General features: G+C 54.0%; 1 protein-coding gene across 3 annotated transcripts in view; it reads left to right on the plus strand.

Annotated features, from left to right (window-relative positions):
* The window catches only part of CSNK1G2 (casein kinase 1 gamma 2), an 89,185-nt gene extending 63,641 nt beyond the window's left edge, over positions 1 to 25,544 (plus strand). For 2 of the 3 annotated variants that reach the window (XM_032788190.2, XM_075070850.1), the window contains 10 exons: positions 5,533 to 5,573; positions 7,595 to 7,664; positions 8,723 to 8,871; positions 10,173 to 10,407; positions 11,289 to 11,374; positions 15,341 to 15,425; positions 15,940 to 16,088; positions 16,587 to 16,670; positions 21,941 to 22,047; positions 22,896 to 25,544. In XM_032788190.2, coding sequence (XP_032644081.2) covers positions 5,533 to 5,573; positions 7,595 to 7,664; positions 8,723 to 8,871; positions 10,173 to 10,407; positions 11,289 to 11,374; positions 15,341 to 15,425; positions 15,940 to 16,088; positions 16,587 to 16,670; positions 21,941 to 22,047; positions 22,896 to 23,004 — 1,115 coding nt within the window. In that variant the 3' untranslated portion in view covers positions 23,005 to 25,544. Of the gene's footprint in view, positions 1 to 5,532; positions 5,574 to 7,594; positions 7,665 to 8,722; positions 8,872 to 10,172; positions 10,408 to 11,288; positions 11,375 to 15,340; positions 15,426 to 15,939; positions 16,089 to 16,586; positions 16,671 to 19,455; positions 19,564 to 21,940; positions 22,048 to 22,895 lie in introns of all 3 variants that reach the window. The other variant, XM_075070849.1, reaches the window with a different exon arrangement.
* Positions 25,545 to 27,794: the final 2,250 nt, after the last annotated feature.

The following is a 27,794-nucleotide window of genomic DNA, read 5'->3' on the forward strand; positions in this document are numbered from 1 at the left end:
GGGAGTCTGTGGCGGAGCTGAGAATTGAATGCAGGTCTTCTGAGCCCAGTGCTCTCTCCATTAAACCATACTTCCTACTATTACTGTGGTTTGAAATGCAGCATTGCTCTGTCGTGGGGCAGGGTTCAGCTCCTCGAAAGGCCAGCCAACACCTCATGGAAAATTATACTCGGTAGGAGCAATTCTGCTCATATCTCCCATGCATTCCTCTCCTCGTCATTCTACTGGGGACACAGTTTCACAGCAGCTGTCACAAGGAGAGGGTTATTGCTACTTCTAGTGGGCACCAAGAGCTGTGTCTGAGTAATTCAGTCACAACAAGTCAGAAATGAAACCTGCGCACATAACATCTGATACCCATGCTGCTTAGCTGTGCCTGAATCTCATGGCTTTCCGTTCAGTTGTCCACCTCTCAAAGGCAAACTGCAATGATTAGCTCCAGTACATTCAGAGAGCTAAGTATTTATTCTGGAAGGAGATGAGTGAAATGGGAGCTTTTAGATCTTTTTGGAAACAGACCCCATGACTTCTCTTCCAAACCAGGCTCAGGGGTGATACCATATGAATCCTTTAACACATTTCTAAGGTGTATGCCTGCTTGGCACTGGCTGCAGTAATATAAACCCTGCATTACGGTGCAGCTTCCTTTATAAGCCCCTGGGTGTTCGCCATGTGCTGCATCTTTGATATTCAGGCCACTTATTGAGGCGCTAAACTTGCGGCACCTAGCTTTTGGCTGAAATTTCCTTGAGTCCCATAGAAGGTTTAAATAAGTCTCCTATAATTTATATTCTGAAGGCTGGTTCCCCTTCCAGCCCCAGTTCATGGCTCTCTGAACTCTTCCTCAGCTGTGCACATCAGGTGCCATGCTGAGGAGAACCTTTTCAGACTGGCTCACAAATCCTTGCCTTCTGTCAGAGAGTTGTGCAAAGCATTAAGGGGCAGAGGGAAGGGTGATAGGCTTGTGCGAAAAGTTTGTTTTGGCTTTTAAAGTCAAAGACGCTTTAGGCTGTAATAATAATCCCCAGGTTTTCCTTTTCCCTAGACTGCAGGTATATGACATGCACACTCCAGCGGTCCTGCTGAGCTGAATGATAATGATTCTCATTTCCTGCTCGTGTAGAAGTTAAATACAGCTTTAACGTGACTCTAATTCTCTCCCAACACATAGATTTTGGGTAAATCTTTCTGCTTCGGTTTCCACTGTGGCCCTTTCTCCTTTAAACAGGTGGAGGGACACGGCATTTTTCCCTGCCACCTGCCAGCCAAGCACCACGAGGTACTGTGTTCTCAGACTGGAAGTGCCTTCTGCTGTTTCCGTTGTTTGTTGCAAAGAGAAAGCAGGCCAGCTTCTTCAAAAGTTCCAGCCTGTGAGCTCCAATGGCAATAGCGAGACAGTTAGAAAGAAAATGTTGTCAGGGAATATTGCGTCTTGTGTTCGCTGCCTCGGACCATCTCTCTTGCAGTGTACAGCGCACAATACTTTATAGTATGCATATCAATTAAAGGACGCTATAAAAATAAAAAGTACCAGCATTGCTAGAGTTGCTGGCTTTGGAGGAGAGAGGTTCATATTTTGTTATTGGGTTGACGAGTCTTTTTCTGACACTTTATGTAGAATCTTTGTGACTTTCCTAAAATAAGGCACAATTTTTTTTTAACAATGAGGGTAATTAACCGTTTGCCCTACAGCCCACAGTAAATTGGTCTTTCTCCATCACTTGTGGTCTGGATTTAAAGACTGGATATCTTGTAAGAGAGATGCTCTAGCTCAGCCAGAAGTTATGGACTTGGTGCAGAGATTATGGGGAGTGGATATCTGGTTTACAAGATGCAGGAGGTCAGATTAGATGATTGTGATGGTCCCTTGAGATGTTGGAATCTGAATGTTACCCTGGCCCACTAGCTGACAAAAGAGTTTTTATATTAGTGGCTTTTTAATTGGAGTTAATCAATTTACCTAGTAACTTGTTACCTCTCTCACATTTGTACCTGCTCATCTGGCGTGTGGGAACCCAGAACAAGTAGTTGTGGAGTGACCAGGGTCGTGCTGATGTGGTGGGTGACTAGTATTGATTAGTAATCAGTTACCTGGTGGAACAAGCTGTTGTGGAGTGGCGATGGTCCCTCCTGCTGACATGGTAGGTGACTCCTGTTAATTAGCGATCAGTTAACTGGAGTTAAAAAAGCTCTTTGATGTCCCCAGAGGGGAGGAGGCTAGAGGCACCCCTGGCTTCCCACGGCTGACATCTGCAGGCACTGAGCTCAGCTTTGTGGGACAGGAGGCAGAGGGGGCCCAGACTTCCAGTCCAATGCCAGGGAGGCTGTGGCTAGCAAGAGGCAACTATAAACTGAGGACACTGGTCAGGATCTTCCAAAGTGACTGGTGATTTTGGGAGCCTACCGGAGACACCTTAAAGGCGCCTGTCTTCCAAAAAATGCTGAGTGCTCTCTCTGGGAATCAGGCCCCTTTCGGGCATTTCTAGCGGGACACCTAAAATCACTAGTCACTTGGGAAAACCTTGGCAGCAGCTAGTCACATGTGTGAATATTGCTACCCCCTGTTGCCATAGGCAGTGCAAGGGTCAACGCTGCTCTATATTCCCATCTGTCCCTTCTCTTTCTAAATATATATGTCATTTAATGACCACTCCCCTCTCGCTCTGAGGGTTACTAGCCAGGAGATGTCTGCTGCGTGTCTGCCCTGGGGAGATGAGTGCCCAACCTCAGAAGAGAGGGAACGAACAGGTTACAGTCTCCCAGCCCGGAGAAGTCAAGGTCATTGCACGGGTCTGTCATTCATGTGTGCCACAGATGGGGAGCATGGGGCGTGGGTTGGGCTGAGATAGAGGGCACGCAGCATTCTGTGCCCACCTGTTACAGATAACTGAGTGGTGTAATAACAGTGCACCCTGAGTTGGGGATCTCTAGATAACAGGAATTGCTTCCCCCTTACAATCTTTAGGGCATCAGACACCCCAGCTGGGGTGTGAAGGAGTTAGGCAGTGGCCTGTCCCCAGTTCTCCTGGCCTGGGGCCACACAAAGCTGGGGGGAAGATGCTGCACTGCGGGAAAGAATCTAGCAGCAGTTTGAGGAATTCCACCTCCTTCAAAACTCCTTCAGGGGCAATGTGACTCTGAACTGTCCCAAGCCAGGGCAGTATGAGAACTGCTTTTGAGTGCAGAGGCTGCTAGGCTGGTCACACATGAGCATTAGACCACACTACAGTTGTTATAAACCAGATCAGTGCCATGGCTTGGGAGTGATGTGTGTGGACATCCCCGACCCCCATTCAGGAAAAACAGGAAATTTCGCCATCAGAACCGTAGCGAATCTAGAACTTGGACTGAGAATCTGCCGCCCTTCGGATAAATGAATTTCCAAGCCCTGTTGAATGTTCCACTATCAGCCCCAGCTGTGCAGCATCCCCTTCCCCAGCTGTAGGCCAGCAGGCAAGTTTCCTGTATCTTAGCCTTCCATCTCAAAATACATCACAAGCCATCGCTGATTCCCCCTTCCTTCCCCCTCTGTGGGATAAAAACATTATTATTTGAGAGCTACTGATTAAAAGAGCTGTGTGAGAGCGAAGAATTGTTACCCCCATTGTAAGGATGGGGAAACTGAGGCACAGAGCAAGTGACGTGACTTGCCTGAGGTGACACCATGGGTCAGACTGGAATGGAGCCTGGGAATCCTGTGCTCTAGCCACTTGGTCGCTCATGTTGGAATCATATAACTAAATCCATGTTGTGCATTATCTACCACTGGGCACCGTCTCGGGGCTCTGTATGGGCCCTGTATAGATGTGAGGAGACTAGGGTCCTGCACTTGCTGTTTCCTGAGATTTGCACTCAAATTCAGCTTGGTCCTAGAGGCAGCGGCATGGAAACGGCTGGCCCTGGGGTTGAACTTAGTGTTGTGCAGCCCTGCTCCCCCGGCTGCAGAAGGGGAACCGCTCCCTCCCTAGGGTGATGGTCCTCTGAGGCACGGGATGGGGAGGCTGTGGCTCAGTGAAAGTTGTTTGTGGTCAGATGTTACAAACCAGGAAAAGACCCCAGTGGAGTGGGACTAGACAGACCCCTGGGGGCAGCACTGGTCGTCCCTAGTGTAACATTGAGCAAAAACTAATCCTCTGCTGTAACTGGAGCCTTGAGCTACGTGAAGGGACTGGGGGGTTCAAAGGAGCTCCCTTTTGCTCTGTGAGGTGATTCCCTGCACAGATCTACTCTGCAAGGGCTGCATGTAAACTTTCGCGACCCACTTCTCAGTGTATTATGTGTCCCCAATACACAGAGGGTACGGGTCTGTTACAGCACCAGCTGTGGAGTCCAGCTTTTTAGCTGCAGAGACTCCTGCATTCGGTTCTGGAGATGCCCAGTTCCGTCCCCAATGGGTTGGCCATGAGGGAGGCTGTTGTGCATGGGCCTTCTAAATGGTGCTCTCTCTTGGGGAAGCTTGCCCTGGGGCTAGATAAGGGCGGACAGCTCGACTGCTGCTTGTTCTCTGCTGATTGCAGCAGGCAGTAAACCAGAGTTCTGCAGAGCCTAGCGGTCCCTTTGTTCCCATAGTGATGGTGGTGCCCCTCTGAATACCCTGGGGTGGGAATGAAGCCAGGGTAGGCCCATGGGGCTCCAAGCTCACATGCGGGTGCACCTGCAGAGTGGGTCTGTGCAGGCCATCTCCCCAGAGCAGCGCAGTTACCATGGCAAGGAGCCATTCTGCTCGCCCTGGGGCTCCAGAGAAGCAGTGGTTTGTTAGTAGTAGTAATGTGGCCTGAGGGCCCCGTTGTGCCAGGTGCTGTACAAGCACAGAGCAGCAGATAGGCTTTAAGGAGAGAGGCCCTGCTCCGTTCTCATCCTGGGCTGCTGTTTGTGGTGTCCGAGCTTTGGGGCTTGTGTCCATTTTGAGATGAAGGAGCTGTGAGGTAAGGCCAAGGCTCATCTACTATTGCACAAGACCCTCTGCTGCTAGAGGAGCAGGCACACCCCCCCACCCCCCGCTGCGGATGTTTGCAGTTGCACGTTGCTAGTTCATAGTGAGCTAAGGGCCGTGCCCAGATTTTCCAGCAGCGCAGGGCACCTTGGTAACTTGCTGGGAGCTGTGCCAACTTCCATAAAATGCAATAGATTGAAAGTACTTTCACTTATTGCAGAGATGTGGCCTGGAAAGATTACAGGTCCCAGCATGCACTGTTTCCATCCTGAGAGAACATTACATGTGGGGACCTCTCAGTCACCCGAACAACATGTAGCTTCCAAATAGCAAGTGAATCAAGTGTGCTGCCTTGGGGATAAAGAACTGCAACACGCTCCGTCGCTGACTGTACAGAGACAGTTCCTTGTTACGGGCCGAGGGGACAAAGATCTCCCCATTCGCTTCTCTGCAAACCACCTGACCTGCTGGGGATGCTTTTAAAAATAAAGAGCTTGCTAGAGAATTTGGCTTGTTCCCAGTCTGCTGCCTTTGACACCTGGGGATTGTTTGTAAGTTTCACTCATGCCCAATGTTATTTCTCTCATCTCTTTCTGCAGGAAAGAATCTCTACACGAATGAATATGTAGCTATAAAATTGGTGAGTTTCTTTTCCTTCACTCTCAGTGTGCTGTCCAGGTTAACTAGTGTTTCAGAGCCTGGCCTTTTACTAATCGGTTAAAATGTCTCTAGTTGAAGCAGTTGTTACATAGAGGCTATGTAAGATGCGTTAGGCGGTGGTTGAGAACCTAGTGCATGCAAAGCAATTAATGCCGTTATCAAGCCGTGAGGTTTGGGCTTGAGAAGCGTGTGGCCCTGAAGCTCTGAGTCAGAATCAGCTGGATCATGGCAACTCCAGAACTTTCCTAGTGTCCACCACACACTAGCCATCTCTACGATTGGTACCAACGGGGAGTCTCAGCAGAGAGCCCAAGAGTGAAAGAGCCATGGACCCTGCGTTATCCAGGTCAGGATGAGACGCACTTGGGGAGCTTCAGTATCCACTCCTAGGCTCCCATCGGTACCTTTCCCCAGCACTGCATTTCTTGCCATGCCATCTGGGACAAGGCCGCCTCCTGCTCAGCCTCCGCTTCCATTGGCCTAGCAGCAGAGGGAGCAGGCAGCCTGTTGCTGTCTCCCTTCTTGCAGTCCCCACTCATCACGAGGTGTCTAACAAACTCACCTGTGGAAGCTGCATTTCTCTGCTTGGAGCAGCACTCCATGGTTGGGACTGGCCCCAGCCCGTATCTGGAGTGCGGGCCAGAAAGGGTTCGGGGAATGGGCCCAAGTCCATATACCCCAGAACTGGCATCGTGGGGTAGATGTGCCAAGAAGGGTAGAGAAGCCTTGCATGGCAGAGCCTTCCACTCAACAGCAGTAACTCAAGTATCCCTTTGTAGCTCAGATGAGTGAGAGAATGAAATGTGGGGGGATGAAAACCCCATCTGTTTGTGGAGCTAATGGAACTGCTCCTGTGTGAGGCGCTCCAGCCTCTGAGGGGGTGCTGTTCTAGCTGCACAGACATTGCCCCTCGCGGCGTCCTAATCTGAGCCTTTCTGCTCGTCCGGTGCCCCAGGCTCTAGGGGTATAATTGTCTCTGCTTTCTCTGCATGGCACTTTCAGGGTTCCCCGAAGGGGGTGGCTAAAGCACGGGGCATCAACCTAACTCTCCTCCCAGGGCAACTGCTGGTGAAACTCCCCAAAGCTCCAGCCGATGCTGAGGGTTTTAGGAACTCTCACCCTGCGTGCCCAAGCTGTCTGGTGGCAAATCCCCATGTGCCTGGCCCCTGCTTTGGGGAATGCATTGCAATAAAACTGTTTGGGCACTGAACACACTGGCTTCAAGCAGTGAAGTGGACTTGTCACTAAGCCCAGGGCTTTGGGAAGGAAGCAACCGTACGGCGCAGTTTGCCAAAGACCAGTTGCGTGCTTGGCGTGAGCCAGATGTGTTCCAGAGAGGCCTGTAATGAAAGGCTGGACGGAATACAGCATCCCTGAAATTCCTGCTGCTAAAAGAGATTCTGTCAGAGGGAGAGTCCCGGGGCAGGCTTCCTGCTCAGTTACTCTGCCTCTTGGCCCATGGGGCCAGAAGTGAGTGGGATTGCCAAAGTACAGATTCTCCAGCTTTCCTCCTCCCTCCCTGCCCCAAAAGCGACTACCAGAAACGAAGTCAGAGGAGAGAGATCATCTCCAGCCTGGAGTCTCCATTATACCTCAGCCCCTTTGCACCACCCTGGCCTTTGTGTAACTGAGGCCTTATGCTTTGTGGTGATGCCGGTCCCCCCCCGGGATGATTTCCTGCCATGTCCGTTCTCTCTCTCACAGGGACCTACATTCTCTCCTCTGTGTCATTCTTTGGTTTCCATTCATTTCCTGTAAATTAAGAAAGTTGTCCAGTGGATCAGATGTCTACCCCTGAGGGTTGGTCTCCATTTCATGCTGACTTCCCATAGACCAGACCCCTTCTCTGCTCTGTAATGAACGTTTGGGTGAGCTGTAAAATGTGCTGCAGCCATTTGCCTTGCCTGAAGTCAGGGCATCTGAAGTAAGCAGCCCTTCCTGAGACCCTGCATTTCCTGCTCATTTGCTCACCTCCTCTCTCTTTCTCTCACTTCCCCCAAGGAACCGATAAAATCACGAGCCCCACAGCTGCATCTGGAATATCGGTTTTACAAACAGCTCGGAAATGCAGGTAAGGAGCAGCTGTGAGTGTGCTGAGCACTGGGGAGGGGCCCAGCTGGCCTGGAAGGACAGGAGTTGGGGAGTGTGTGCAACTCTCATTGTAACCATGACACTGCAGCTTTGCCCTCCATCCCCAGCGTAAGCTGCTGAGGCCCATCTGCTTGGCTGACAGAGGCAGGTTTTCCAAACGCTTCTCATCTTTGATCTCCTTTGTTTTCATTTCTGTGCTACTGTCGGGGATGCGGCTGAGCTGCCTCGGGTCATCTGGGACCCTCCTTCCCCTGCACCCCCCTTCCCAAAGAGCAGGGTGTCCTGCTCCCCAGGTGATGGGGCTGGGGGGGGTGTCACCCTTCCAAGCTGGGACTGACCCTGGGACTCCCGATACAGGGGAAGGTGGGAAAGTGTCTCAGCCAGGAGGAGAGTGGTGGCCATTGAGTGCCAGCAGCCTCTGTTTCTGGTGTATGGGTGGAGTCTGGTGGGGTTCAGATCCAGCTAACATCCTTTCGCAGTGTCCCAGCTCCTTCCGGCCGGCGCCGGAGGGCTGGATGGTGTTTGGATTGTCAGACAGGTTACTGGGAAGGGTCATCTCCTTCCCCCACAAACAAACCTCAGGAACCTGGTGTGCATCATATATGGTGCCTCCATCTCCCTGCAATATAGGATCCAGAAGCTAAGCTTGTCGTTCCCTCTCTGTCCCCAAGTCCTCCAGCACTGAAGTAGAAGGGATTGGCTGTGAGTTGGGAGTCGGGGGCTGCGGGTCAAGAGTGAGGGGCATCACAGAGCTATGGGGGGAGCTCACAGCCGGAATAGCAGGGGGCTGCGGGTCGGGAGTGAGGGGCATCACAGAGCTGTGACGGGGGAGCTCAGGGCTGGAATAGCAGGGGGCTGCGGGTCAGGAGTGAGGGGCCTAGCACCAGCAACAGGGCATCTCCTCCAGAGCCTCTAGTTCCTCCAGCCCCCTGCTTTTGTCCCTAGACGCTACCTGGCTGGGGTGCTGCCGCTGGGAGAGAGGGATTTTCCCATCTCTGCTGCAGCTCGGCACTGACTCCCCCACGCTCGCTCTTGCAGAAGGAATTCCTCAGGTTTATTACTTTGGGCCCTGTGGGAAGTACAACGCCATGGTGCTGGAGCTGCTGGGACCCAGCCTGGAAGACCTGTTCGACCTGTGCGATCGGACCTTCACGCTCAAAACCGTCCTGATGATAGCGATACAGTTGGTAAGCACCGCCGCCCCCTGGGCTCAGCCCGTGCGTGCGAGCGAGCAGCTGGGAAGTATGGCACGCCCTGCTGTCAACTCCCCAGTGACCAGCTCCCCCACCCAGAAGGAGGCAAAAGCACCCAGTGTGTAACGTTCTCATTGGGGGGTGCAGTCAGGGTTTGGCAGGCAGCTTCCTGGCACGAGATCAGCAGGCTGCATGTTCCGCACCAAATCAAATGGCCCTGGAGGGAGGGGAGCGACTGGGGGGATCCAGGGGGATCCGAGAGCAGGAAGGAATTCTTAAGAGACTTGTGACCTGATGGGGAAACTCCTGCTGGGGAGCCCCATCTCGGGAAGTCTTCCCTCATTGGATGGCTGTGTTGAATTGGAGACAGTGTATCCTAGTGGATAGAGCACTGCACCATGACTCAGGAGGCCTGGGTTTTATTCCTGGCTCCGCCACTGACCTGTTGGGTGTCCGTGCCTGTTTCCCCATCTGCAGACCAGGGATAATGGTGCTTTATTTCTCTGTGAACTGGAGGTAGATTCACGTTGCTCAAAACTCCCAGGTGTTGGCAGGAGTCAGCAGCAAATCCAGGCTCAGAACCCGACAGACCCTGTCTGGCCTGCCCTTTGCGGGGAGCTACAGCCCACAGAGACTACAGCTCCCAGCCTGCACTGCTCCATGGAGAGAGACAGCCTCCAGCTCAGGTTGGAGCATGGCATGCTGGGAACCATAGTCCTGGCAGGCTGCAGCTGGTTCTGGTGTAGGAGCACTAGGTGCGGCATGTGGCCTTCTGATCTATCAGCTTGACCCTGGGATCGCTGGAGGTTTTTCCTGGGATCTATAAAGCTCCACCCCTAAAAACAATCCCTTGCTTGGGCTTTAAAATGTAATAAGGCCAAGCTCTTATGTAGCACCGTTCATGGCTGGGTCACGGTGTGTACATGTTTATCTTCCTGGCCCTGGCAGGGCAGGGCTGTTCGGTGGAGAACTGAGGCACACAGACGCTTGTCCAAGGTCACTTGGGAAGGCTGTGGAAGAGCAGGAAATTGGATTTCAGGCCCCACAGATTTAGGCTAGTGCCCTGACTGTCCTTCCTCTCCTGGAGCTGGGTGGGCGAGTGGGGATCGAGCGAGCCTGGCTCTGAGAGCCAAGCAGAGTGGCTGCTGGCTTCAGTGGAGTTACCTCGGTTTGAGATGAAGCAAGAACAGAAGGGGCCCAGGAGTCCGGAGTGAAAGGCCGAGCATTGTCCGTGCCAGCAGAGCAAGCCTGCCTACGGCCTCCTGCTGATGCCAGCCCCTCCCCTCCCCTCCCAGATCACGCGGATGGAGTACGTTCACACCAAAAGCCTGATCTACAGAGACGTCAAGCCGGAGAACTTCCTGGTGGGGCGGCCGGGCAGCAAGCGTCAGCACACCATCCACATCATTGACTTTGGCCTGGCCAAAGAATACATTGACCCCGAGACCAAAAAACACATCCCCTACCGAGAGCACAAGAGCCTGACGGGGACGGCGCGATACATGAGCATCAACACACACCTTGGGAAAGGTACCATGCCCGGCTGTCGCTGGCATTGCCCAAGGGAGAGGGAGATGGGGGTAGATAAGCCAGTGGCTCCCACGTGGTCCCAGGCCCCGTGTTTCCCCTGCTTTGTGCTGAGAGGCAGCCAGAGGTGAGGCAGGCCTATGGGGGAACCTGTCCTGTTCCACCGGGGTCTCGTCTTGGCTGGCATCTGCCCCAGGAATGTTCCTGTCCCTCGTATTGCTCTGGGTAAAGGGCACCTGCGAGAGAGATGCCTGCAGCTAGGGGGGCATTGGTTTCTGACACTGAGGTGTCATGGACTGGGGATAGCTAGGTCTGCAGCTGAGTGCGCTTGGAGCACTAGCGCCCGACCACCAGTGAGCTAATGCACTGCTGGGACCTGCCGCAGCGGAGATCAGCACTGCTGTGGGCAGGACAGGGGTTGCCTCTGTGCAAGTCCACATGGCGTGTCAGCCTCTTCAGGGCCAGGCCAGGAGAGTTCGTAAGACGCTCAGTCTGCTATCACTCACTTCATTCACCCCGATGAAACCCAGCCGCTAATGCCATGCACCCCAGTCTGGCTGTCTCTAGTGCCTTTCTCCTGGTCCTGGTGGAACGAGCTCCCCAGAGCCTGGTCTCATTCTGTGCCAGCCCTTGCCCTCCCTCCCGCTCCCCCCGGGAGCCCAGATGCAGCGATACTAAGGGGTTATGTGGTGCTCGAAAGGCCCTTTGTTCAGCTTTGCTTCGTCTGAGCAGCTCCCTCCCTCTCGTGAGCTGCCCTGGGATTCTTGCACTGATGGAGCTGCCATAGGGTGCGACGGGATGGTGGGGCTGGGGGTAGGGTATGGGGCAGCTCTGCCCTCCGAAGAATCTGCACATGGCACTTACCGTTTCTCTCTTCTGCCCAGAGCAAAGCCGCAGGGATGACCTGGAAGCGCTAGGGCACATGTTCATGTACTTCCTGCGGGGCAGCCTCCCTTGGCAAGGGCTCAAGGTAAGTGCCAGCTGGCTGCTGGGGTCCTGAGAGAGCACAAGGGCCTGAGTGTGTGTGTGTCACGCGGCTGGCATGGGGGCGCGGCGCATCCGCAGAGACCAGGCTGGGCAGGATCCCACTCTGAGCTTGTGGACAGAGTAAAGTTAACACGGGCACTGATAGCATCAACACACGCTCATGTGGGTGCTCTGGTTCAAGCCCGGGTGCCTGGCTGGCTGGCTGGGCACTGTAGAATGGACTTAAATGAGGAAAATGTGAGTAATTGTCAATTCTCCGTCGAGTGATTGTTCACGTCCATTTCAATTTGGTGTGTGCATACTGCGTGCATGGATGTTGGAAACTTTACCCTTAGCAGCTCCTGTTGGGATGGCAGGGGAGTCCCCTGGAGTGGCGCCCTCATGGAGGTGTATATAGTACTCTGCTGGCCCAACTCCCCTTCGGTTCCTTCTTACATCCGTGGCGGCGCTGGAACGTTCTCTCTCTCACACTTGCGAGTGATCCCTTAGCTTTCCAGTCTTCTAGTTAGAGTTGTTCTTCGATAGTTATCAGTTAGCCAAACACCATTGTATCCAGGTGTCTAGAAGCTAGTTCCAGCACCAGCCTTGGGCTGCAGGGCGTGCCACAAGCCCAGGGTTTCAAAGCTTGCGACACGTCTGTGCCTAACAGCCACCCCCACAACTTCTGTCTCTGGAGTCTGGGAGAGACTCATCAGGCTGAGTGCTGCAAATTCTGCAAGGCCTTCAAGCCACGCACGAAGAAAGAAAGAGACTTTCTCCTTAAGCTGTTGCTCATGGAGGCCGTGTTACAACCACTGGCCGCTGACCGACCGGCCCCGGCTTCCTCGGTGCGAAGTGCCCCAGCATCCATGCGAGACCAGCACCTCCCAGGCATTGTAAATCGCCGGCACCGAGACAGGGCGACCAACCTTGGCACTAGTCGACCTCTCTGGCAGTGACTAAGCGTCACAAGAAAGGGAAAAGAGGGCACTCCCCCGAGAGAGCTACTAAGCCACTCAAAGAAGCTCCCGGCACACAGAAAGCTTGTGGGCCTGAGCCAAGAACTGGCACCGTCGACTCCGGCACCATAGTACCCAGCAGATTGAGTGCTGATGAATGTCTGGAGGAGGGTCCTTGAACAGCCCCCCCCATGCCCAACACTTTCGAGGCAGCGAAAGACTCATTGATTTGTTGGCGCCAAACCCCTTCCCGTGCAGGGAGAAGCCCCTGGCAGCACCCAAAAGGGTGCTGTCCAGAGAGAAGCCGGCAATGGTGCGTCACTCAAGATCACTTTCCCGGCACTGCTCCCATTCGAGCTCGGCGTCCTGCTATTCCCCAGCACCCAAGACCCAGTGTGAGGTTACGGCACCGGAGGCGAACCTGCCAGCGGTGCACATGGTGCCTGCATGCCAGTCCATGACACCATCGGTCACCCGGCACTGGAGTATGGCACCGACAACCTCACCAGCACTGAGTGCAAGACACCGGTTCCCGTCCCGAGACTCCCAGTACTGTTCACGGTCCCGGCCAGCCAGGCACCGCTCCCCGGTATCCTACGGCCACTCAACGTTCGGCACCACCCTGGTCCTCTCCCGATTCCGGTCACTCTAGCTACAGCAGACATCGAACCGTAGCTAGCAGAGAATCCCAACCAGCATGGCAGCCACTATGGCCTCCTCCGAGTCAATGGCCCTTCTGGACCCCATGGGCCTAGCACCAGCAACAGGGCATCTCCTCCAGAGCCTCTAGATCCGGACACTCCATGCGACACCATTCCAGGTTGCCACACAGGCATGCACCAAGGACCCCCAAGAGCAACTGGTGCTCTCAGGCCCAATACTCGAGGCGGTGCCGAGCACTGTGACACCCTGAGAGGTGTCAGCCCCCCAGAGCCCTGAAGTGACCCAGGCATTTGGGGACACACAGGAGGGTCTAGATGAGGGCAACCTACAGCACCTCACCTCCTTCTCTTCCCTAGAAGAGGTGGTGGTGGGAACATCAGTCTCAGGACCGCCACCGATGGACCACAGAGCTCACCAGGAGCTAGGATCACCCTAAATATGGGTCTCCAGGCGGAAGAAACGGTGGAGCAGGAGGATCCGATGGTGGATATCCTGACACCCGAGGGTCCCTTCAGAGTCGCACTCCCTCTCATAAAGACCATACAGATGAATTACAACACTATATGATAGACCCCGGACTCAATCATGCCAATGGCCAGAGCAGTAGAATGGAAATACTTTACTTCTTCCAAGGGCCATGAGTTCCTGTCCTGCCATCTGACTCCATTCCCTAGTCGTTTCAGCAGCCAAGGAGGCCAAGCGTTTGGACCTCTTTGGTAGGAAGGTCAACTCCTTGGGAGGCCTCCAGCTACGCATCGCCAACCAGCAGGCGATCCTTAATAGACATAACTTCAACTCTTGGACGGCCGTGTCCAAGTTTAAGGATAGCCTGCCCCAAGACTCTAACTCTGAGTTTGTGGCTTAAATTGAGGAAGGAGAGGCAGTGGCTAAGACTTCGCTACAAACCTCCCTCGATTTAGCTGACTCTGCAGCCAGAACCATTGCCTTGGAGATAGTAATAGAATCAGAGAATATCAAGGTTGGAAGGGACCTCAGGAGGTCATCTAGTCCAACCCCCTGCTCAAAGCAAGACCAAGCCCCAGACAGATTTTTACCTCAGTTCCCTAAATGGTCCCCTCAAGGATTGAACTCACAACCCTGGGTTTATTAGGCCAATGCTCAAACCACTGAGCTATCCCTCCCCCCAGTGCAGCTCCAGGCATCAGGCCTCCCTCCAGAGGTCCAGAATACCCTCCAAGATTTTCCCTTTGAGGGCTGGGGCCTTTTCTCCGAGCAAACAGACTCCAGGCTGCATGGCCTTAAGGATTCTAGGACCACCCTGAAGTCGCTAGGGATGCATATGCCAGCACCCCAGAGAAAACCCTTCAGGCCTCAGCCTCCGCAGCAGAGGCAGTATCAGCCCTGACCCAGGCAGGAGCCATATTGCAGGCAGGGCAGAAATAACAGGTGTAGACAGAACAATGCGCCTAACCAAGGCCAGAATAAACCCAGCCTGGAAACAAGAAAGAGTTTTGAAGGCACGACCGTGGACAGTGTACCAACCCAGTTCCCGGATCTATCCCCACAGTTTTTAAACCGGCTATCCCACTTATACCAGGCATGGTCCCACAGAACATTGGACCACTGGGTCCTACTCATGGTACAGGTGGGATACTCTCTCCAGTTCTCCTCCTTCTCTCCCTCCCACCCACCTTCCCATCCCTCTTCAGGGTCCCCTCTCACAAGCAACTCCTCATGCAGGAGGTTCGTTCATTCCTCAGGATAGGTGCAGTGGAGGAGGTTCCACAGGAGCTAAGAGGAAAGGAGTTTTGCTCCCATTACTTTCTAATCCCCAAGGCAAAGTGGGATCTTCGACCCATTTTAGACTTTCGGGGGATTGGTACGCGGCTCTCGACATGAAAGACGCATACTTCCATATTGCCATTCGTCCAGCGCACCAGCGCTTCTTCCGGATTGTCGTAAACCAGTATCACTCCCAGTTCACGGTTCTCCCGGTTGGCCTGTCCACAGCCCCCCAACTGTTCACAAAATGCATGGAAGTGGTGGCGGCCTTCCTGCAGAAAAGGCAAGTTCAGTGTACCCATACCCATACCTCGACGACTGGCTACTCACAGGTCGTTCCAAGGATGAGGTCCAGTCCCAAGTGATGTGGAGGTGGCTGTTAGGCACAGATCCAGTCTCCCTGCTCCTCCTGAAACCCGCGATGGCTCAGTGGGATACTGGAATGATACTTCAGTTGCCAGGATGGTTGAGGGAGGGAAGCCCAAGGTCAGCTCCTAAACCCTGGCTTAGGGCTTTGGCCAGTTTGCTCCTGCCAGGCCATCCGGGTGTGCGTGGCACTTGTCCACGGTGCCCTGCCAAGCTCTCACTCAAGCTCCCCGTTCCAGGCTGACACGCTGAAGGAGCGGTATCAGAAGATCGGAGACACCAAAAGAGCCACCCCTGTCGAAGTCCTGTGTGAAAACTTCCCAGGTAAGGGCGCTGCTTGAGTCAGGAGAGCAGTGAGGGGCCCGCGCTCTCGCCCGCACTAAATAGACCAGACAGCCAGTATCTGAAAGGGGAAACTGAGGCACGGTGGGGGACATGACTTGCCCAAGGACACCCAGCAGGTCAGTGGCAGAGCTTGAATTAGCACCCAGGTCTCCTGAGTCCTAGTCTGGTGCACTATCTACTAACCTTCACTGCCACCTATGGGTTACTGCACAGCTCGGTTCCCTGCAGCACCATTCACTGCAGCATCACCTCCTCCTGCCCCACCTCCTATAGCTGGGCTTGCTGGACTTCTCCCCCAGCCTCTGTCTGCAGTGGAACAGGGGGCCGGAGAGGGGTAGGATCTCTTCCCATGGCTGTTTACCTACAGCCGTCTCCATTCGGTCTGAGACCCTCCAGCCTCTGTGGGCATTTCCCTGCTGCCCCATTCCTCTCGCTGTGGTGCCTCCCCTGGCCACGGCTCGCAAGCCGCGCTGAGTCCACTGTGCCTCCACAGAGGAGATGGCAACCTACCTGCGCTACGTGCGGCGGCTGGATTTCTTTGAGAAGCCGGATTACGACTACCTGCGCAAGCTCTTCACGGACCTATTCGACCGGAGCGGCTACGTCTTCGACTACGAGTACGACTGGGCCGGGAAGCCATTAGTAAGTGCCGCTGAACGGAGGGGGGAGACCCCTGCCCCGAGTGCCCCTAGGGGGAGGGGCTGCATGGCTGCCTCTGGCTCGAAGTACATGGGAGCAGCAGGCAGAGCTCGTCTGTGTGAGAGTACAGCTGCTTAGCTCCCCTCTGGCTCCTGAGAGGTTAGCTCCCCCCATCTTCCTGCTAGTCCCTTTTGACGGCTCAATGCCTTGTCTGCCCACCGCCGCCAGAACACACACGTTGTCTCAGCCATTTGGATCCCTGGCTTCATTTTCATTGTAGTGGGGCTGGCCCAAGCCAGTCCCACCCCAGCCCCCAGGAGTGAGATCTCTCCCCATGTAACATGAGCCACAATCCTGCCCTCCCCCAACTCAGCCTGGGCCCTCCCCCAGCTCCCAGGCCTTCTCCCCACCAGATGGCAGTGAAAACCCAAGGCGCGTAAGGCCTGCGTGGAGATTACTGGGCCTTTCTTGATGCTTTTCCTCCTGGTGTCTTGACTGCAGCCAACTCCAATCGGCACAATCCACAGCGACGTCCAGGTGCAGCCTCCGAACAGAGACAAAGCACAGCCACACACCAAACACCAGGTGAGCCCCCAGCCAGTCCCAGCGACAGAGCAGCTTGGCCATGGTGGGGCGGAGCGAACCCATCCGAGCGCAGGCAGAACCAACTGATTCATAGCGGAAGCTGTGGGGAGGAGGGGTCCAGACACCATTAGCCATTCCCGTGGGGACTGGGAGGCTGAGAGCAGGCAGGCACATTCTCCGGCCGATCCAGGGGAGACATCGGCTGGCCAGTCCCTTTCTCTGTGGCCAGAAGGAAGGTGGCTGGTGTGGAGGTGCGGGGGAAATGGAAAGCCTTTAGGAGGGATGTGGAGGGTTCCTCAGAGAGGTAGGGCATAGACCCATGGGAAGTGCAAGTCTGTAGGGTCTCTTGCCTCAGCACCCCTGTCCCAGTGGCGATTGCAGGACTGTGCCACTGAGGCTGGCCGGGGAAGGCTGGGCCAGTTCTCTCAGTGCTGGGTTGACTCGTGGGAGGCCTGGATGCTTTGGGAGGATGGGATGTTGGAGGCCCCAGTGCAGTTGGTACATGGCTGACCTGCTGTCAAGGCACCATGGGGCTTGGACGGCAGGATGGGACTGTGTGCGTCATGGAGCCCTGGCTGGGGATCAGTTGAGACTTTGTCCTTCTTGGGCTCAGCACTGACTGTAGAACCCAGCCCATGGGCAAGACCGGCTCACTGGTGACGGGCCTTCAGGCCAGTCTCAGAACCACCTCTTGGAGTTCTGTCCCAGTGCCGGCATCATGCAGCCCCGGTCCAGGTCCTTGAGCAACGTCTGGAGAGCTGTGGCTTCCCTGCCCCGGCACGTGCCCAGGTCCTTGGAGCGACGGTGGATAGGCCTTGCTGGTGAGTCCAGAGGCCTTGAGCTGGTGGTGAGGCTGGCTTGGTGCAGTCCTAGAACCCCTTGCGGTAGGCGAAGGGAATGGGGTGTGTCGGGATTGCTGGCGGTGCCTGCCATGCTGGAATCGGCTGGGCAGCCTGATTCTGTTGCCCCACCTGAGTGACGGTGAAGGGGACCGTGGGAGTGCTCAGCTGAGTTAAACCAGCTCTGACGGGAGCTGGGCTGGCCAGCCGATTTGAGTCTCTCCATGCTGCTCGTGGGGAGAGCCGCAGGTGATATGATCGCAGCAGTCACCACTATGTGGAGGAGACTCAGCCTCTGTCTCTCGCTTTCGGGGCGGAGGGGGCATAGAGACATGAGTGAAGACAGATCAGGTCTCGGAGGCGCTGCTGTGCTGAGCTGGAATCCATTCGGTGGAGCCCAATTTTGTTGCCAGCAGGAGAATAGCACGTGGCAGCCTCGCCCTAGGAAGCAGGAAGGCACTTTGCCAAGGTGGCTCTTCCCAGGGGCCAGCGAGGAATGGCCAGGTGGAGAGGGTGGCAGTGCTGGCTCTGCGGGGCGGGGAGAGGGAGAACTTTACCTGGCTTAGCTTCTAGGAAACCAGAGCAGAGTCCCAGGTAACTGGTCTCCTGCAGTGATGCTGCCAGAAGATGGGACAGCCAAGGAAACCCATGGAGTGGGGAGGACATTAGAGTGACTGGGCTGAGCTCCGAGTAATCAGTGCTTTTTTGTGACTTGTTCTCTTGCCCATGAGTGCCCTGACAAAGGGAGTTTGATTCCAGGCGAGGCTGCATGATCAGGACTTAGTTTAAAAAGTGCTCGTCCCCAAGTATGTAGGGACCAACGGGTTTCACACCCAGCCTTTGTCAAGGCTCAGCCTCCTCAGCCAGCCGCTGGAGAGAACTGGGTTCCCTTTGCCTTAACTTATCAAAGAAATCCTCTTGAAGCCTGGTGCTCAGGAGCAGGGGTGGGACCTCAGGTCACCACTACCTTGGCCAAATGGAGCTGGGTTCGGCTTTTGGACCTGGTGCAGACATCAGAACCAGCTGGGTGCGGGCAGCACAGGCGAACCCAGCAGTCCCACTGCTTTTATGGAGAGGGAATATTCTCCAGGACTCCTGCCTGACTCATCCCCTAGTCTCAGTTATCCATGGGACCTTCTCTCTCTCTCTGACGGGGGCAGTCAGCAGCAGTGGGAAGAAGGGAGACTGTGGTAACATCCCCAGTGGAAGGTTATCCGCAGTGCGGTAACTGTACTAGGCTTTTTACAGAACGAGAGGCCCCGTGTGATCCCAGAGGATCTGTTACACAGGAGGTGCCAGTTCTTCGCTGTATCTAGATTCCTACCCAGTTTACTCTAAGCCCTGATCTTTCCTGAATCCTCTGGCTTTACACACTGCAGGGATGGGCAGATTGACAGAAATTAAAGCTACAGATCTATCTTCATTCTGCAAAATCACATATCAGGCAGCATCGGCTCCCACCCTCTGTTTAAAACACTGCTTGTCCCCTCCAAGAGGCACTGCTCCACATGGCGAAACAGCTTCCGTCGCCAGCGCTTTCCAAAAGCCAGCAGCATGTCTCAGCATTGGCCAAAGCGGAGGGCAGCAGACCAAATGCCTGATCTGTCTGGACTAGTGCGCTAGAGACCCCGTGAGATCCTTGTGTTACGGTGGGGAGTGTGGGGGGTACGTGCGCACATGTGCACAAGCGAAGGTGTGAGTAAAGCGTGAACCTAGTCAACAGACCAGCAGCCAGTCAAATGACTCTGAGTCCCAGCCCATTCCAGTCTGCTGGGATTTCACTGGGGACCACACTGGTTTATTTGCCTTAACACACTAGTGCTGCTCTGTTTATATTTTTGCTTTTGCATGTCTTATTTTCTTGAATCCTCTCCCCCACCGTCCCCACCCCCTCGTTTCCGTCCTTCTTCTTCTTCTGTTTTGTTTCCTGTCCTGCCGGTCACTAGCAGTCGCCCGAGGGGAACGAGTTGTGTGATCCTCAGGCTAGTCAGCAGCCTGCCGAGGAACCTCTAGGAACTCGCCTAGCGACCAGCAGGCTTGGGGGTTCTGTGCAGGTACATGCAGTGTGCTGAGTGGGAGTGGAGGGGGCATTCCCAAGGGGGACAGGCCACCGGGGAAGGAGCCTGTCCCACAAAACTCTGGCTGCAGCAGCATCCTTTGGGCACAATTTTGTGCTTATCCCCAGGATCGGGGCTTGCAGCCTTTTGTTTCTGTCCGTGGACGTGGAATCCCTGGCTTTGTCCCGTAAGCCTGTCCCCTGGTTCTCCATCCCTTTCTAGTGCTCAGGTACACCCCTCCGCTCCTCCTCTTCCGCTTCCAGCATCAGTCAAGCTTGAAACCACGTCCGCTCTCAGATGTGCAGGTCATACTTAATCCTGCCCTGTAGTCTTCCTCCTTTCCTGCTCTCTGTGACCCTAGCCCTTTGCCGACTGTCCTGGATGTGTGTTGAAGCACATCTCCACTAGGGTCAAGAATCCCCCTACTACAAACTGGGGCAGCTCTGCTTTGTGTGTCTCATGGTGAAAGGGAGAAATTCACAGGCTTAGCTGGGCCCTGTCTCAGTGGATTTCACCCTCGTTCCTTGTAACTGGTTGCTCACTAGTGCTTGTCTGTCTGTCCTCACTTGATTTGTTCCTGGGGCATAGCTTGCCCAACTCTCCCAAGCAGAGCTTTGAGTCCTGCATGTTCTCCCTGGCTCCTGCTCCTACCACCGGCCTTTGTGAGTGGGCAAGGGACACCCAGCCGTTCTCGCCGCACAGCTCTGCTTCCTGTGGCAACATGCCCTCCCTCTTGGTGTGCTCTCTAGGCTCAGGGCTTGTCTTCACTGCAGTTAACTCAAGTTATAGCTCCAATGTGGGGGAGCTTTTAACGCTAGGGGGCTGGTCCTGGCTGCCGCTCGAGCTGGCACAATGTGGCGGCTGTGGGCACCACTCCCTGGCTGCTGTGCCAGTCACTTTGTGCTGTTCACATGTGGCCTGACTGCTCTCCCCCCAGCAATGCTGACCCGACCGTACTGCGCTGCTGTGAAGGCACAGCCTGTGTCACTGCGGCTGGGCATGAGCTTGCGTAGCGCTGCTTCCCCCACTGCTAGGCGAGGCTGGTTAGGCCTTCCCAGGGAAGGGGTGGGGACAGCCAGAGTTCACGGACTAGGCCTGGACATAAGCCAGGTCACCTGGCCTTGCCTAGAGGGCAGTGTGCAGAGGTGGTGAGGGGATCAGAGTTGCTCAGCTGCTGCAATGCTGGCCTGGCCCCTGCTGCTGCCACTTAGATTCCGTCCCCCAGGAGCACTGGGGCTGAAATCGGAAGCAATCCCTATCCAGGGACAATTGTAGCAAGAACAGAAGCACTGGGAAGCAGCTGCTGGTTTCGTTTCTGTAGCGGTGTGTGGTGAGGTCACGGGACCTGCTGGCGTGCGAGGGGCTTGGCCCTGGTGTGTCGCAGCCATTGGTGGCGCTGCTCTGTCCCATCTGCTGCGTGAGCCAGTGTTAGCTGCTGCAAGGGAAAGAGCCGCCACTGAGGAGAGTAGCGAACGGCACGGAAGCAAAGGATACAGAGCCAGGGAGAGTGAATCCACAGCACGTGGGTGCAAGGTGGGACGATGTGTCTGGGCCAGTGGAAGTTAGTGGGAATCCAGGGCATGTGAATAGCTAAAACCTCAGGGTAGCCCCAGGGGCTTTGCCTTCCCCTGCTTGTTTTTACAGAACCCCCAGCCCACCAGCTTTGTGCACTGCTGCTCCACTGGCCTAGTTCTCCGGGATGCGAATGGCCATGGAGCGAAGCGCTGCCCGGCTTGCTGGGTTGCCATTGGCAAGCGGTTTCTGAGGTTCACTGAGTTTTGATCTGATCGCACAGGAAGAGCCGGGTTTCACTGCTACAGAAATGAAATCTGGGCCCTATCCAGGCATGTTGTGTGGCAGGCCCTGCTAAATAGCCTTCTGGAAAACCCTTCCTCTGCTGCAAGACAGGAGGGCACTCCTCTCCGCAAGCGATGCGAGCTTGCTCAATTGCTGGGAGGCTGAGGTCCGGCCCCTCTAGCTAGTCTAGCTATGGCACTCATTGCCAGCTTGCCCCGGGACAGATATGATTCAGCAATGCTGCCACCCCAGGCAAAGCAGTCCCGGGTACTGGCATTTCCCTCCCCCTGACCGCTGGTACCTGTAGATTGCCTCCCAGGCCGGGTGCTTAGAAGAAAACTTGGCTCTTACATTGTGGCAGTTTCTCTATGGGGCTGCTGCTTCGACCTGCCCCCTGCGCTATATAACACGCCCTGTGGGGAAGGCAGGGTCGGGCACTGTTGATGCCTTCCTGGAGTAGGGAAACGGGGATTCAGTGTCAGATGGAACAGGGCTAATGAACAGCCTCTGTTCTCCTCTCTGCCCTCTGTATTGCTTGAACATATCTAGTCTCTGACTGTCCAACTTTTCCTCCCAGGTGATGAGTTCCACCAACGGAGAACTGAACACGGACGACCCAACCGCAGGACATTCGAATGCCCCGATCACGGCGCCTGCCGAGGTGGAGGTAGCGGATGATACAAAGTAAGGACCTGGCTGAATCTACCAGGCTGCTGGTCTCTCTGGCTCACAGCCTGCTCTCCCGAATGTCACCACATGGTGTCTCCCAAGAGCCAGGATTTGTCTGTTTTCAATCTGCAGGGGATGCTGTACTGAGGTTGCTGGCCAGAGACAGACCCTGGGGTTCATTCTAGTTCCTAGGAACGCAGCCTGTGCTACCACACAGGCTCTCCCCTAAATCCTGGCCTGGACTTGTAGCCATGGGCGGGATCATTGGCTCCCGCGCTGACCAGCGTTTTATCTTCATCTGCCAGAGCGCTTGTCAGTTTCCTAAGGGTGGTGATCTCACTAGTGCCCCCTCAACTCCTGTGAAATGTCCCCCCCCCACCACCACCCACCCACCCCGTGTCTTGCGTCTGGCCCTTTGTTCATTGACCAGGGAATGTAGAGAGATGGGACCAAAACCCACATCCACTTCTTTGGTCTTAGAACTGTGGGCTGGCCGATGCGTTCAGACTCATGGTCCATTCTCGCCCAATATCCCCTCCTCTGATACGGCCAGCACCTGCTGCTTGGAGGGAAGGTGTAAAGAATCCCCCAGCAGCAGATGTGGGAGAATCTGCAACCCAATGCGCCACTCCTGGTCACAATAGAATCGACTTAAGCCCGAGAGCGAGTTCAAAGACACCCCCCCCCACCCCCCCGCCCAACACACACCCACCATCGTTCATGATATCTCATTATTCTGTTAATTGTCCTCATCTCCCTGCTTGTCAATGTCAGTCCCTTCTGGAATCAGGAGGACCGCTGTTGGCCTTTGAGGACAATTGTTGTCGGTTGGCCATATCCAGCCATCTGCCCTTTCTCCACAGTGCTGCTGTTTCTCTAGAGAGGAAGAGAAAACACCCAGCGCCACAAGGTGATTCTCTGCAGGGACATAACGGATCAAAGTTTGTGCAGTATCGCCTTAACTCTGGCTGACGATGGGTCTCGATTCCTGATCAATCCTGCAAGGCTCTCCTCCTCTTGTTTGGATGGGGGTGAAGGAAGAGCCAGCATGACTTTTGCGCCTAGCACCACATGTGTGATGGGGAGGGGAGGGAATTCGCCAGCTGTTGGCTTTCCTGCGCGAGCCAGCACACATCCACCGATGTCGTACTCAGCCAGTGCAAGACTTCGGTGCCGGGCGTCGTTCCATAGCCTGTCTGATGATGCAGCCAGAGCAGTAGTTATTGACAAGTGAGACTACCCAAGCCGAGAACCACGACGTGAATTTCTTTTGTTCCTATTACCTAGTTTTGAAAATGGGAGTCAACGTCTACAGACCTCAAAAACAGTTGCTGCGTAAAAGAAGCCAAGAGACAATTTCAGGGGTGGCGTATGAGGAATTTTTTTCGCCTGCGCTCTTTATCGCCGAATTAATGTTAAGAGTGCTCGGCTGCAGAGTGCGGTTCGTCAGTATTTGACCTTCCTCTTTCTTAGTTTATTGAAATTCTGCTTTTCCGTTTTAAGAGTTGTGTTCCACCGTAAGCTCCCGTCCCACATTTGGCTAAGCTGCTTCCTGGTGCGATCAATCGGCTGTGTAGCCGAGTGCTCTGGTACGGGATGCGTGGAGGAGCTCGTTATTATTCAGTATTTGCATGCATTGCGAGCAATACAGCGATGTTTTGGTCTTGGAGAATTAGACGTGGTGAATTAACTGGGGAAATCAGTTGGGAGGAGGGAGCTTAGATTGTGATGGTCGTCAGAGTGGCTGAGGCTTATCAAGACCCTGAAGCCGGCCTTCGGCCTTGAAATGGGCACCTCCCTCGGGGCAAACCGTGCCCAAGACCAAGGGAGAAACTTAGTGTGGAAGGCAGGTGAAAGGAGTCTTAATGGTCCCTGCAACTGAGCCTTGGAGGCGGATGTTTCCTGGCGCCCGAGACACTCGCCGTGTTGGAGCACAAGGATTGCTGAGTCTGCCTTATTCTCCTGGCAGAGGGTCAGTGTCCTCGGTTATGTAAGTTGCGTTAACTGGACTCTTTTTAAAAGAACTTTCTTGTTGCCAGGCCCCCAGCCCAGTGAATCGCCGCTGTGCTGAATACTCTGAACCCAGGAGGATACAAGAGCCTCCTAAACAACCAAAAACAGCCAGTCGTAAGGCAGCGTGTGCATGTTCCCTGGGGGAGGAGGGAGGCAGCACTGGTTAAAACTCCTTGAGGTCTACGTCTCCAACTTGAAAGGGCAACGTGAAAAAAGGGCACGGTGGAGTTGTGCTTGGCTGGGAAATAGCAACTCCTCAATGAGGCATAGACCCATCTAGGCTGTGTCGTCTGTCCACCGACAACTCCTTTTGAGGGGTATACCAAGGAAGGCTGAGAAGGACCTTGAAGAACTGAAATACCACCTAGATTGGTGCACTTGGTTTCATCCACCAGTCAGAGGCCCCAGTGCTACTCCTGAGACTGATCTACATGTGCATTTCCTAGTTGTGGATTTGTTTTTATAAACCTATACCCCCCCACAGACCCAGATACAACCTACAAGGGCCACAACAGCCCAAACTCCATTCAGTGTAAAAGATGAGAATGTGTGGTCCGGCGCTGCAATATTTACCACTGCATACACAATTTAACTGGGTGTTGTTTTTTTTAACAGGTGGGTGGTGGGTCGGTGGGGAAGTAGCATGTGGGTTTTTTTTAATTTTCCATGTAATTATGACACTTGTAATGTTTGAGCTGTAGGAGCTGGAAGCTGCTCTGAGGTTGTGCAGGAGGAAGTTTGTGTCTGAGACCATCAAAGCCTTTGTCTGAAATAAACACTGCCATTCTTTGCTGAGCAAAGGGGGAGCGGGTAGGAGGTCCTCAAATGCCACTTGGGCCTAGGTATGTCCTGCTTTACCCACCTGAAGAGGTCTCAGAATGGGGCCCTGTGCTGACTCACCAGTGAGCTGTGCCAGCTACTCACCTGTAGCCTCCATCCTGTTGCTGCAGCACATGGTCTGCTGGGGGTAGGAATATATACCACTGCAGGGGGAGCCTGGCACCTACCTCTCTCATTCCTGCTGGAATACAGCAGCTTTGTCACTCTGAGCTACATTCCTTTCATTTAAATCAGAGCTGAATGGTTTAAAAACAGGCTTAAGCTAGGTCAAGTGGCTTCCTCCTTCCTCAGCATCCACCCTGAGTGGGAATGTCAGTGCCCCTTTAAAAGATCCTGGGGACTCTGAATCAGTCACTGCCTCATATTCTTCTGGTCTGCAGTTTTACTTCAACAGCAGTGCCTCTGTCATGCTCAAGAGAACCAAGGTGGTGGGGGACAGCTGCACAGACTAGCTAGGCAAGGAGTGCACAGCCAGCTGCTAGGGAGGGCTTGGTTCTTGACAACTCAATGAATTCCACCAAATCAAGACCGTTGTAGGGTATTTAGTTATGTGCAATGTTTGACCTTGTTTCCCAAACAATGCAAATGAAACCGCCTTAAATCTTCACTGGAACTGTACTTCCAGTCCCCGCAGGTGTAAAATAAAAGTATGTATGTGAGTGGGTGCATGTGAGTATTTGGACTGCCATTTGCCATGTGTCTTTTCAGACAAACCTACTGCAGGCGTAGGAGGAAATAAAAGGGAAGGAGGCCAGAGCATCTGCCCAACTCTGTCTTCTGACTCTCTTCCTGGCTGATGGAACGGGCGGGTGAGAGGGCTGCCTGAGCTGGAGGGGGCAGCAGGACACTAGGAGACTCACTCACAGTATGGAAAGAGTCTGTACTTGTGCTGCTCCAGATCAGAAGGATGGCTGTCCTACTGCAAATTTAGTTATGGCTTTAAAAGTGTACAAAGCTGGTATTTACATTTCTCTGATGCTTCCTGGAAGTCATAGAATTTAGGGGCTTAAAAAAATCCAACCCTTCCCTCCCACCCCCCACTTTCCATCAGGCTTTATTGTGGGGTGGTGCTATGGGAAGAAGATGGCTTGTGGCACCATTAACAACTTGCAACAGTGCTTAAAACAGCCCAAGCTCTGTTCTCATGCCAGCTGGAGACAGACAGGCCCCCAGTGACTGACACAGCAGGGAACTTGAAGGGGGAAGTAGGTGTTTAGAGCACATCCTGCTAGGAGCCTGGAGGGGGGTGAGCACATGGTGCTGAGTTGTCCTTTGACAATAACTCCTCATTCTCCCTGTGAAGCAATGGCAGCTCACAGGTAGGGGACAAGTGAAAGAGCAGGACAGGAGGTAGGTGACTGCCTGGCTAGACAGGCTGGCTGCTGGAGTCCACAGGCTGACAGGGAGATGCTAGTCATGGCACCTGGAGTCCACAGGCTGACAGGGAGATGCTAGTCATGGCACCTGGTTCACATTGTCCCTGCTAACCAGAAATGGTCATTTTACATACATAGTGGGTGGGAGCTTTACTACAGCCTAAGGAATACATGCTCCAGCTCATGTATGAGGTGGGGCTATGCTAGCTTTAAGCAAAGGCTAAGGAGGTGTTCCAAACACCAGGGATGCTGCTATTTCACCTCATTGTAGCATAAGTAATTCCTTTATATTTAAGACAGTTACATAACTAGAAATAAACAGGCACTCGCAGAGCATCTCCTGCCCTGGTTACCTGGCTGCATTGAGGCCTATACTCATGTGCTGCACCTCAGTAGCACCCATCACAGCATCAGTGATACACAGGCTGGGGTCAGGCCTGCAAGTGGCTCTTTGTGGCACCTGGTGCTGGCTGCAGCATCTGATACTAAAACACTGATTTAATTATCAACTTGTACTCAAGTCTATAGCTATTCTCACAGCAAATAAGTTAAACTACATATTTCCTCTCATACAGTTTAAATTATGAATACATAGCATTTAATGTAGTAAATGAAGCAATTAATTCACACAACTGTGGCTCTCCTGGCTAATGGTGATGACTAATTTGGCTCCTGAACCCCTGAGGTCTGAGTAGCCCTGGTCTAGATGATGGTTGTAGCCCAGCCAAGCTTGCATTGCTGCTGGCACAGCAGCTGGCAGGGACAGCACCTGTCTTGACTCAAACCAGTTCTGAGTGAGTGATTGCTGGGGCACTACAGCTGCTCAGTGATGGCCTGGTGATGGGGTTTGACTGAAGCAAGTTGGAGAAGTCTTGCCAGGCTGTGTATGCTGGAGGAATGAATCAAGGAGGGAGACAGGAGGTGCTGAGGTCTAGGGCCCTCAATAGGCTTATGAGCTTGGAGAAGTCAGTCTGCCATTGGCAGCTGCCTCCCAGGCCTGGAGGGAAGAGATGGCTGCATAGTGCTTTGACTAGGTAAAGCCCTCCACTAACAGTACATGGCTAACATGCTCACCTGGGGCATACCCTTCTCTAGCCAGACTGCTCCCTCCAGGATTGGCATGGCCAAGAGAGATGCATTCTGTTTATTCAGCTAGGCCTGCCCACCCCTGGCCTCTCTTCCCCACAGTACCTGAGCAGGAGTCTTGTCTCTTCCCCTGTGGGCTCATGGCAGAGCTGGCAGTAAAACCTGGCTTTAGTCAACAGCTTGAAGTCTGCCTTTGAGAGATGAACTGAAGACGTTTTAGCAGCTGCTTCATCATTAAATTCTTAGGGGCAGTGTTAAGGAAACTACCCCCAAAATTACTTTAAATAAAAGACAGACAAGGGGGAGGTGGTAAGGAAGACTTCTTAGGGCAACTCAGTTTTTACTTCTCTTGTATAGACAGATGCGTATTGCTCAGCCCACTACCTTCCTGCATTAACTTCTGTCTTTCCCTGGACACTTTTCTCTACCAGGGAGAAACTCAAGGGG

The sequence above is a fragment of the Chelonoidis abingdonii genome, chromosome 11 (genome assembly GCF_003597395.2).
Source record: "Chelonoidis abingdonii isolate Lonesome George chromosome 11, CheloAbing_2.0, whole genome shotgun sequence".
In the NCBI taxonomy this organism is placed as follows: domain Eukaryota; kingdom Metazoa; phylum Chordata; order Testudines; family Testudinidae; genus Chelonoidis; species Chelonoidis abingdonii.